The sequence below is a fragment of the Arachis ipaensis genome, chromosome B3 (genome assembly GCF_059453495.1).
Source record: "Arachis ipaensis isolate K30076 ecotype BB chromosome B3, ASM5945349v1, whole genome shotgun sequence".
NCBI lineage: Eukaryota > Viridiplantae > Streptophyta > Magnoliopsida > Fabales > Fabaceae > Arachis > Arachis ipaensis.
Window position 1 is genome coordinate 109,685,655 of NC_142438.1, and position 12,291 is coordinate 109,697,945.

The window sequence follows — 12,291 nt, forward strand, 5'->3', positions numbered from 1 at the left end:
CTGCCTCTCAGATGAAAAATATCAGCATTAAGAACCTCTCCTAATGCTCTTCCCACTTCTCTTCCAAGCTCCCTAGTTTTGCAGTAATAAGGAAGTCCTCATAATTGTATCCAAATTGGCACATTTGCAAATTCACTCTCATCTATTTGTTTTCTTTGTTCCCATCTCCTTAGATTGAGTAGGTAATTTTTGAATAGCCAAGGAGAACCCCTTTAATTTCAATCCTCAGTACATTCATTTCATCATAAAAAAAATTGAAAAACATTAATTCCATGGTTTTGTACCTTGAAACCTGCTGGTTGTCCCCAAATTGCAAACATGGTAGCCTCCATTGTTGCTGAACTGAACGGGCGATCAGGCAGAAGCCTTCCGATTAAACTTTTTGCACACTTATCCAATTTAGATTAAATGTCTCCATCATTAAATACCACTACCTCCTTTTCTTCAGCTAGGTTACGCCTCTGATTCTGTCTAACAGAATTCGAATTGCTTCCCATGATCCACCTTGTTTACGAATCTTCGTAGAAAGTCAACGACTTCACACGACTTTGAAAAAATTAGGATTATACTTTACTAACCTTAGCAGAGCACAAAAAAAAAGCTCTTAGATCATTTTTTTTATTCGAATTTTATTATGTATTTTTGTTTAATATTGATATAAATAAAAAAAATATGAACTTAATTTGAAAATATCAAAAAATATTTTTTATTAACTCTACTTCAGATATAAATAAAAAATTAAACATTTTTCGTACATACACTAGTATCATGCAAAATGGATTGTGATCATTAAGCGAAGGGGCAGTCGTTTAAGCAGAGCAGGCTCATGATCAGATCATAAAAGAGCTAGTGAAAAACTCGATTCTCATTAGTCAATATAATACACTTTATGTCTGGTATGTTCATCAGCATCACCCTAGGCCCTAGCTAGGAATCATTCTGGGCTAGAAAATGACATAAGAGATAATATTGACTTGAGCACATTAGCATTCCACCATGTCATTTGTGTAATATTGTCCCTCATGTATATGATAAAAAAATAGAAGGTAAAAAAAATAGTGATCACTTTAGAAATTAAAAAAAAAAAAAAACTGTACCACTCTCATTTACAGAGAGAGATATATCCCACCCTCTTCTTGCATAAGAACTTCATGAATAGGCAGAGCTGACTCCGGGAATTCACCCTCTATTTTCTAGAAGAAATTCCTGGGATCCACTTGTAAAATGAGGTAGTTATTCTAGTAAAAAGGCATCCCAATCTCTCGACCTTTCTGCAAAATTGTCCATATCCAATAAAATGTGGATGTATCTGCTGAATATTTGGGAAAGATCAATAGGTCATCATCTTCTCTAACGTAGCTGTACCGCACTTCAGGTGCTGCATGATACATTTGTTGCGCATATCTCTTTCTCTGCGGCAACTTGTATGATAAATTGCTAGCAATCATGCCGGCAGGTACTTATATACAATGTTTCAAATTCTATACAAAATGTTTCTTATCTTATTGAACATAATCATATAATCTGGCCACTCCAAGTTGCTAAAAGAAACCTATTTAAGAGCTCCCCGGAATTCCTTAGAAGTGTTCCTTATGAAACTCAAATTTTGTTGGACCTTTTTCATTGAAGTCGAAGCAGAGCTTGTTAATTTCTTTTGCCAAAACTGGTGCTCCGCAATAAAATACCCCTGATAGAGATCAGAATTAAGATAAGCATAATATCAGTAAAAGAGAAAAGAATAACAAAGTGCATTTGCAATGCATGCTTGTTGGAGACAAACTGACCTATTCGTCCGCCATAGTGCTTGGAACACATTTTGGAGAATACCTTCTTCCAGTTAGGCCTAGCAAAATGGGTTCGCACCTGACGATAGAAATTTGAAGAAGCGAATCGATGTTTTAGAATTACTCACTCCCAATAAAGAAATTGAACGGCAACAAGAGAACAAATAATAAAATTTAGAAGGCTTACCCTAGTCCCTGAGACGATATCAACACCGTTTTTGGCATGGTTGAGTGCTTGCACCATGGTAATGAGGGCAGATCTTGCATCACCTTCCTCGTATACACTAGTCAAGTAATTGTGCATCTCAATGACACCCTGTAGTTCAACATTACTAGTTCTTAATCATGTGGCGCCAAGGAAACAAATTCTGATAAAGATAATTCCTCGGTAGAATAAATAAATCCTCTGCATTAATCATTACCCGTTGATCAAGTTCAGCTACTTCATTCATGACTCCTTTAAACCAATCAAAAGAACCTTGCTCTCTTGTAACCCAGTAGAAATAAGCGTTGGTAGTCTTCAATGTTTTCTTCCGTTTTGGAGCAATTTTGTTTAGAGATGGTGAATCTGTACTCCCAACACTTTGGTCTGAACCTCTACTTATATCAGAGACTGAATCCTGGACAGAAGTAATCATGATAGTCAGTTTAGTCAGAAATGAATTTCCAGACAATTGCAAACGGATGGCATAACAGTTCTATTTTCCTGTGTAGCACAAACACTCACCGCCTGCTCCTCCATTTTGATGATGTTGTTTAGAAGATCTTTCAGAATGCTGATGAAAGGTGTTGCTCCTATTCCGAGACCGACAAGTAACAAAACATCGTATTTTCTATAATCTTGAGCTGGCGCACCATAAGGTCCGTCTATCTTTAGCTTTGGAAGACTGTATCCATTGTTAATAACAAACAAACATAAATTATTTGTCCTGAGAATCAAAACAAGAAGGCAAAAGTAAATGGCAAGTGCAACACTTACCTTTTCTTGGTTGTTTCATCAGCCCTGAGAAGGCCACTTTTTCCGGATACAGGGGGCTCACATGCTTCAGCGAATACCCTTTTAAGCTCCTGTGTCCAATCACCCAATTGCCGAATGTGAACACTCAGGTAGTCATCGCCAGGGGATGAGGTAATAGAAAATGGATGCCTGTCATACATATATTGATCCATGTTACCGTCACATCACGCAAGAAGCATAACCAAGACTGTAACTAACTACTCATAAAAATGACATATCACTTTAGTGGTTCACTTTCACTGCCTTTCATAATTCAATCAATACCCTGTTGCGCTCTGTTTTATATATACTTAAATATAAGAAAAAGAAGCAAGAAAAACTGAAATGCAACTTACCATTCAAACGGAGAAACAGCGGGACATTGTACAAACATGTATTGTCCACTCTTGTATCGGAACTGGGGAGGCTTAGACATTTGCAATGTTAGAACATTTCCAGGATATATGGCGACCTAAATAGAAGTTTTTCACAATGTCAAAAAGTTAATATAAGCTGAGAGCTACTCAATAAAGCTATGTTTATAATGAAGTTAAAAGCCCATTTTAAGCGCCTTGCACATGTTTCCCCCTCATCTGCTCAGTACTCACCTTTATAAGACGGACAGTATAGAAACCAGAACGGAAGAATCTGATTGTTCTTTCTGCCGCATAAAGTAAAACTGGAATTGAAAGATACATCCATGTCTGCACAAAGAAATTGATGCGTCAAGTTAGCAATCGCCGAAGAACAAGTTATTTAACTAAGATTCCTAATAACCGAAATCTGATTTGCATACCGTTTTGAGGTACCATTTGTGCACAAGATAAAGCTTTATACCATGGATGATGAGCAGGACATAAACAATGACAAACAGATGGTGTGAATACCAGAAGGCATTAAAGCCAGTAAGCCTACTAAATGGTTTAGGCAGCTTAATCAGATTTCTCCTGAACCATTTAGTTGCAAGTGTAAATGCTATTGACATTAAAATCACCATCAATATTCCAGTCACACCCTCAATCCCTTTAACAATGTCTAGGTAACTGGGTTTATGATCACCAAATACACCCTTCAAATACTTCTCGTAATCAGCCTCAGAAGCTCTTACAAGTCTTGGAAAATCGCATGCAAGGTGATCCCCGGCATGAAGTATAACACCAACCACAATGGCCGCAGCAATTGTCTGCAAGTATAAATAAGTGAATTTGAAGAAAAATAGCAGACCCCAATCTACATATCATGTCTAGTTGTTTTGTTTTTGAATTCCTGGAATTAAGTGTTTTGAAATTCTAAAGGCGATCATATATATACAATGCGTACCTTATGAAAGTTAATGTTGTCGTCAAAAGGTACAGCATAAGCCAGCTTGGTAGACCTAAGCCAAGTAATGGTATTTCTACATACGGGCAATAGTATAATTGCCATGTTGAACTTTAAAGTCTCAGCGGCACCTTTGGCCGTTAGAAGACAGTAACCCATTATTTGAAAGGCATCTTTCTGCTTATACTGAAAGAACTTCCATGTGAACAGCCCAATCATTATGCAAACCCACAATGTTAAGAGCCAAAGTCTCCTCCAATTCTCTTGCAAATAGTAGACCAACCTGCGGCTCGCCCTACGAATAGGACTTCTTGCCCTTAGTCCCTGAAGGTTCTGGCTCAAAGCTTGGCTTGTGTAGCTTAGAGCTTGGCTGTAGTTAAGGTACGTGTCCTTCTGCAAAAGAAGCGTCTCCAATTGCCATAGCTGCGGGGACAGATGATGACAATCCAAGTTGCCACAAAACAATTAGAGACTCAATCATGCAAAAGAAATAATGCCAGTGATTACTACATTCCCTTCATTATCAGCATCACAACAGCAAAAGAATGCAGCACGCGCACTTACGCTTTGAGTAGTGTACGCGTAACTGGCCAAGCAGCAGAAAAGCCACTTGGGAAAAGAAGCATAATGAGACGTGTCCGATATGTCTCAGAACACCATTCATCAGGCACTCACTCTTGGAATTCTTAGTGCTTTGGGAGATATTAAAAAAAGAAGAAGGGCAAGCATATACTCCTTTCAACACTTCAAATTTGTATGTGGTCAATTGTTTGAGGAATATATATTGATTTCTCATTGACACGAAGTCAATCAAGTCATAGTGACCATATTCAATAATGCAGAGACATCAACCAACAACATTAAAAATCCTTTTGAATACTATCTTAAATATACTAAATAATATGTATAATATTGTTAAATTTTAAAAAATAATAATAACCTTTTGAGTTTTGATAATTAAAAAAACATTTAGTATAATCCGTTGGAACTTTTGAGCTTTGATAGTAAGTTTCTATTTAAAGTAAATCTTCTTCCAAAAACATATAAAAAGAAAAGAAAAAGTTTAGGAAACCAGCAGATTTTGTGGTTTTTAGTCATTAATTAGCCATCAATAATGTTTTTGATGGTGTGAGATTGCATCTAATGGTGTAGAATCATTCAATTTTCTTTTAATGGTTAAGTGTTGGCTAGAATTTAACAAAAAGTGCTGGTCGCTAGCATTCCTAAAAAAAAACACCAAGATGCACAATAATTATGAAAAGGTATATAGAACCAAATTATTTAGTAGTCAACTCCGGTCATTTTTCTTCTTTTATTTCTTCTAAAAATGACATTTCTCTTCCTCACATGCACCTTCAAAAACATACTTCATGAAATTAAAAAAAAAAAGGAGCTAATTGTTGGTCCTTTAAGTATTAGCTTAGTAGTTAAACTTCTAATCTTAATTCAACATTTGACAAATAATTAGCAGAAAATTAATAATTATTCAATGACCTCTATTCAAAACATATAAATTATTCTTTATTAAAAGACAAAAAAAAAGTATGAATATCTTATGAAGAAAAGTCAAGTGATAAAGAAATAAGGTTACTCTAAGCTATGGTAATAAGTCACGGCTAATATTAGGGAGACAAAAAATACAGTCAAAACTTACCTTATTTAGCATTCATTAATTGTCGCAACAATTAATAAATGTTAAATAAGATAAGTTATGGCTGCTTTTGACTAATTTTCTTTGGTTACCAAATATTTCCGATAAGTCACATTATACGGCATCACTACCTGCGGCGAGGAACTACCTTAATAGGAATAACGAGTTAATTGCAACACGTACACTATGACCAAGTTTTCTCTACCTGATTTTAGGTAAGTTTGACGCAGCAAAAGGATAGAAACAAGATCTTATTATATACACTATTAAATTATTAACATATGATGCAATGAGTTGCTATGACATCAAATCATTTTTCTTTGAAGGCAAGATCATTTGTATTATTAATTATCACAGTTTATTTTCTTTCTTCATCTCCCTTCTTTCCTGCATGGTTGAACATCATTAAAAATATTCTGAATTATTTTCAAATAACACTATTTGGGCCAAATTTTGACCGAAGACAGGTGTGGTGGTCCTAATTCGAAACTGACTAATCTAAGCTGCATTATCGTAATTCACCTCGTACTAACACGGTAACACAACTAAAGGTAGAGTATCTATGTAGATAACTGTAAAATATGTACGGCTATGTTAGAGTAGTGCGGGTTGATAAAGTCAGAAATAATATTATCTATCTAATATAGTGCGATTTCCTACCTCGATGTAACCAAGTCCTTCTGGGTCTAACTCTTCCATAATCAGAGCGGCATATTCTTCAGCCTGCTCTTTTAATCTCGATAACTTATTTGCTGAAGCACTCAACATGATGATCTGGAAATTAATAAGAAAAAAAAAAGGAATTGGCCAACGAAAAAGCTTAATGTAAAAGCTTTAATTGAGTATTACGTGTTTGATTAAAAAAAAAGGCCAAAAGAAAAGTTCAGCACAAAATGACGACTACGCCCCCACCAACTACTCCACTGAAAACGTCTCCATTATAAATTCTATGAATTCGGTAAAATAAGAAAAATGAAAGCGCCATCTGTATAACCAAAGCCGAAAAAGTAAGACGTATATAGTTCACTGACTCTTGAAATATACCAACTAATATTATTATGCTTGAGTTTCTAGAATTTGGAAAACGTCATGAGTGGAAATACTGAATATTAGAAGTAGTTCATTTAATAATCATGCGATTAAGTTTACCCAATCCTGCCTAACGTTGATTAATTGAAGATCAAGTGGACGCCATGCTAGCGACGAATTAATAATATAACAAAATAAATAATCTACAACGAAAAGAGAATACTTATGTTATACTCGTAGAATGCATGGTTATTAAATGGATAAACAATTAAGCAGTGACACAGTTGAATTCATAATTTGGAATCACACTTCATAATATAAAATAGAGGCATAAGTTTAAACCTTGAATTTTAAACGCTGAATATTGAACAATGATTATTGCTAAATTAAATAGACAGAAAAGAAAATAAATTCAGTTTAATACAAAAATAAGAGAGAACATTTTGGTTTGTAATATAAAAGTCTTCTATACCTCTTTTACTTCTTCTTCGGCGATTCTTCCATCTTCGTTTTTATCCACCCTGTTTGATGAATAAAATTTTTAAAATACTAAGTCACGTTATATAAAACCATAATAATTGAAGTAAACGTTTGATGCCCAAAAAAAAAAAAAAAAAAAAAAGAAAGCAAAACAATTGATGATCTAAAAACGTAATTGAATTACAAGCTAAGAAAGCATCAAAGATTTTTTACGAATATTTAAGTGTCAATGCAAATATATGGTGACATGCTAATATTTAACAATGTGTTTATTATGACATAAATTAATTAGGACTTGCAAACTTTTCCTTAAAGAAAGGAAAGTAATTGAAAAGCATTGAAATATTAATATTAGTAATCACTATTAATTAAGTTGGACTGCAATAATAACTCAATGATTACATGTCGAAGAAGATCTGAAGTCGCGAATCAAAGCTTTGATCGGTAATTTGCGTCCAATATTCAAAAAGTTCATCCCTGCTTATCTTCTCAACCGTCAACCTTCGCTTCCGGCTTAGAGCATCAAATAATTCCAGAGCGAATTCCTTGGAATCTCTCATTCCTGCATAGAAAAGCATAACAACCTTAAGCGCACAATATCAAAATTCAAATGACAGAGGATGTGAGATCTAAATAATTGCAAGTTGCAACTGTAAATAAATAAATAAATAAATAAAACTTAATGCAATAAACGTTGAGGGAAAACACTTGAGGATAACGAATCAAACTGTTAAAAGGAACATTACAAATTTGCAATAACCTGAACAGAATTTTGAAAAAGATACGAACCTATGCACTGAGCAAAATCGGAGCGATGGAGATAACCGTCCTTGGCGAGCCTATTGAAGTTGCTCTGCACCTCGTTCCACGCATCAACGCCATTATTTGATTTACTGCTAATAAATCGCAGACCGCGCAGTGCTTTGTGAGCACCGGAACGAGTGCGATCTAGCTGAGCGCGCTGCTTTCTTAGAGCGCGAGCTGCCAGCGCCGTCTCAAATCCGCCGCCGGCATTGCTTCCGCCAACATTTTGAGCTGACGAAGACGAACGGCTCCACGAGAACCGTCGCAGCTCTGCCTTAAGCTCATGCGAGAACTGCTTTGCCTTTGCAACCGCCTCCGCCTTCAGCTCCTGCGAGAACTGCCGCAAGCCTCTTGACGAGGTCCGCCGGATCGTCGGCGACCTAGAAACAGACGCCGGAGTTTCGTGTCCACTGCCACCAGTGGTACCACTGTCAACAACAACGTTAATGACAGTGGCTGGTTCAACGCTCCGAAGGACGATAGTGTCATCGTCTTGAAGATCGAGAGTGACCTCCACAAACTCTTCTCCGCCGGCGGAGGTTGACTCTGTTCCCGGCGAAGTTCCCGCACTGACGGTTGCTCTGGCGGGAACGGTGTCGGATGCCCACCTGCGCTGGTGCTTCGGATGACCGTTCATTATATGTATCAAATCAAAGCAAAAGGTCCAAAACAGAAGAATATATAGTTGGCCTTTCTCTCTCTATATATATATAACTTCCTTTTCTTGTTCACCTTGTATTTATTTAATTATTTATATTTTCCTCCAACTTGTGTTTTTCTTTCTTGGAAAAAGTAAAAGAATGTAAGTGAGTTTGGAAGGTAATGCAATGGTGCGTGCGTTGCTAACGTGCACCGGGTGGTTGAACAAGCATGAAGGACGATTTGGAGAGGCTAAGGAAGCTTGGAGTGATGATGGGTCGGAGTGTAGGACCAGGTTTTGGTGGTTGTTGTTGATTTAAGCGTTGGAAGAGATCAGAGATGAAAAAAACTGAGAGGGTAGAACGCGTTTCATTCAGAATCTATGAGACAGAGACATGAACGCGTAGAGACTAAAGAGGTTGATAAATTAAAGAAGATGGAGAAAGGGTGGAGAAAGAAGAAATATAATTAATTAATTAAGAAAATGACAATGGGTTTTGCTTTAGTAATAGCAGGGGGTGGGGGACCTATATAATATAAGAGGAAATACAAAGATTCGTGGAATAATTAAGTCGTAACAGAAAATGATTATGTATAAGAAAAAAGGTAACAGTAGAATAGTACTAATTGGTGCTGGAGTATACCGTATAGGTACTAGGTAATGTAGCAGCTGGGAAGAGAGAAGAGAGAGAGAGAGAAATGAGCGAAGGTGGAGGAGATGAAATGCGAGAGAGGAATGATATAGGGTTGCATGACGCGGTTGGAGTGAGATATGATATGGATTATCATTGCAGAGAGGACGGAGGGGGAGTGTTGAGTGGTGGGTCGGAAAACGAAATGGAATATCTCTCTTTTACGCCAGTGGGACCGCTCATTCCAGAGTTTCAGAGCCGACGGCAACGATTGCAAGTCAACTCCACCCACGATTTTTGTCTCCTTCTTTTAACCCTCCCCCCCCCCCCTTTTTTTTTTGGTAATTTCTCAAATTTCTATTTTCGTGGGAAATTTTAAGACCCATGTAATTTGAAAAAAGAAATACCCCATGAGATTAATTTGTTACTATATTTACATCAGCTGTGTTCAGTAGAGAAAATATAAAATATATAGAAATTAAATAAAAAGGTGTTGGGTGGAATGTGTTTACCATAAATTGACTTTTCTATTTCACCTAGTTGCCGACAGGGGATAGTTACAATGTCAATTGAAAGGGGGATGGGAACTTCATTCATAAATTAAAAAACACTAATGCTTAATTGATAATTAATCTGCTAGGGAATATATAGGAATACTGTGAATTGCGGTTGCAGCAAAGCAAAGTGGTTTGATGAGCACAGCATAGAGCTATGTCTTATAGGAAGCGGTCAAATTAAATTATACAGGGATGTGATTGTGGTCTGGGAAGACATGGTCGTGGTCACTCGTCACTGATTGTCCCATGCATGATGCATTGGGTAGGGTAATAAATTAAAGCTTTAGTAGTTTCTTTTGAGAAAAACATGCACATAACCGATCATGTATTATTGTTTGCAATACTTTAATTTTGAAATAATAGATTTAAGGTAATATTTAATTTGATCTTAAAATTTGAGTTTAGACTTAAATCGATATTTTAAAATTTTAATTAATAATTTAAATTAGACTCCTCAATTTACAATTGTAACTCGCAATAGTCTCTAAGTATATCTTCATTAACAGTATGCAGATTTGATATGTTAATTTACTATGTTAGATAAAACAAAATATTACGGTCGTATATTAGTATCCAAATTTTAATAAAACAATGTCATTTCACTAGAATAAAGTTAAAATGCATCTCTTTCTCATCATTAGTAAAGATTATAAAATAGATGCATTTTAACCTTTATTTGTGTAAAACGACATCATTTTATTGAAGATTGAGCGCTAATATAAAACAATATTTTGTTTTATGCATCATGACAAATTAACGTGCCAAATTAGCATGCCATTAACAAAGATGAAATCATGACTAATGCAAATTACAACTGTAAATTTGGAGAGTCTAATTTGGATCAATTGTTATTTTAGGGGAGTCAATTTTAATTCATCTCAAATTTCAGGTACCAAATTTAATATTAACTCTAGTCGTTGTGAACAAAATAAATGAAAATGCTTTATAAGGTTAAAATATAAACCGTGTTAGATGTATATTAAAATTAGTCACCAAAATTAGTCACTAATAAAAAATATATTAAAATTAAATTAAACTATAAATATATTTTATACACAAATATATAGTGATAGAATGATTTTAATAGTTAATTTTAATATATAAATATTATTTTTATTAAACCATATGATTTCTCGAAAGGCGAAAATGGTGAGAACTTTTGTTAGTTCTCTTCAACTCTTAAAATTCTTCGTTTTCAATTCTTTCAAATTAAAGGGTTTTCATTTTATTTTAATTAGATTTATTATTTTATTTCTAACCAATTGTGTTAGGAAAATATTAATCTAATATATTACTATAATGAAAAATAAAATTATTATAAAATAAATAATCCAAACTCCACTTTTTTCTTTTTAAATCCGTAAATAAAAAAGATTTTAAAAATCTTAAATCTTAATGTAGATCCACCGGAAACGAAGTACACATTATGTAATGCTGAAGGAAACAAGGAAACTTCAGCACACTCTATCGATTAATTTGAAAGGTTAGATTCCAACAATTTTGCCATTTTGTTCACATAAGGCATTGGAAGTACAAGTGTACCAATTTTTTCACCAGATGTACTTCCTATTGACTTTGAAATACAATGTGAAATGTGAAGCCTCCGAAATAAAGTAGCTAACTTGTTTCACAAGGCATCCCTTTTTCTCAAGCAGAAAATTAATATGGTGCTTTTTTATGGTGTTTAAATTTTAGATATATAATTTAAAAATAAAAGAGTGGGTCTCATTTTTTTCGATCTATTTCTACTTTTAGGCAATTTAGACACAAAAATTATAGACACCAAAGAATTTTCCTTATAATATATGGACTAGCAAAAATGAATTAATGAAATGAAAAGAAACAAAGGCAGAGTTCATTTTTTCTTTGACAAATTTCACCTACCAACCACATTAATAATGAACAAGTTTATTTAAAACATAGTCTTCTATAGATGTTTAGCGCCATAGTATGTAGGATACATGAGTTTTACTTTAATTTCTACCCCCAGAAGAATCAAACACGCACTTTAAGTTCACCTAACTTAATTATTAACTGTTGACTTTGCTAATACTCTAGCTATACGTTGCACTAGACGTAAAATGAGTAGTGAAAGAAAAAGAACTCCCCAAACAAAAGAAAACAAAAAATGAAGCAAAAGAAATTCGATCCTAATAGGCTCATCCATCTAATTAATTTCCTATTGGATATATATGTATAATATTAAGTGTACATAAAAAATTAGTCACCAAATACTATATATTTATATATAAATACATGTGTTATTAAATCTATTTTTAATATATATTTTATATGAGTAATTAATTTTTTATATATCTATAATGTATACATATTATAGGTGAAAAAAGTTGTCAGAATTTATTATTTTTAACCATCAATATTTAAAAATATGTGTTAA

General features: G+C 34.5%; 1 protein-coding gene across 2 annotated transcripts; it reads right to left on the reverse strand.

The window, feature by feature from the left end:
* Nucleotides 1–833: 833 nt before the first annotated feature.
* LOC107630745 (respiratory burst oxidase homolog protein A) lies at nucleotides 834–9,460 on the reverse strand. 2 transcript variants are annotated; one of them, XM_021119129.2, is made up of 14 exons: nucleotides 8,051–9,460; nucleotides 7,664–7,823; nucleotides 7,254–7,302; nucleotides 6,413–6,526; nucleotides 4,102–4,524; nucleotides 3,578–3,964; nucleotides 3,390–3,485; nucleotides 3,138–3,253; nucleotides 2,764–2,931; nucleotides 2,512–2,671; nucleotides 2,207–2,404; nucleotides 1,972–2,100; nucleotides 1,785–1,863; nucleotides 834–1,687 (listed from the first exon to the last, which is right to left on the reverse strand). In XM_021119129.2, the coding sequence occupies exons 1-14, from the start codon at nucleotides 8,700–8,702 to the stop codon at nucleotides 1,578–1,580; spliced, it is 2,841 nt and encodes a 946-aa protein (XP_020974788.1). In that variant the 5' UTR covers nucleotides 8,703–9,460; the 3' UTR covers nucleotides 834–1,577. The 2 variants fall into 2 exon arrangements, with proteins under 2 accessions (XP_020974788.1, XP_088364901.1); XM_088508775.1 differs by having other exon boundaries at nucleotides 2,207–2,397; nucleotides 2,508–2,671.
* Nucleotides 9,461–12,291: the final 2,831 nt, after the last annotated feature.

Coding starts and splice junctions, on each gene's coding strand:
- LOC107630745 (XM_021119129.2), bottom strand. CDS start 8,702: ATGAACGGTCATCCGAAGCACCAGCGCAGGTGGGCATCCGACACCGTT. Junction 3,486..3,577: donor ACAAATGGTACCTCAAAACG/GTATGCAAATCA, acceptor TTCTTTGTGCAG/ACATGGATGTATCTTTCAAT. Junction 2,405..2,511: donor TCAAAATGGAGGAGCAGGCG/GTGAGTGTTTGT, acceptor ACTTCTGTCCAG/GATTCAGTCTCTGATATAAG.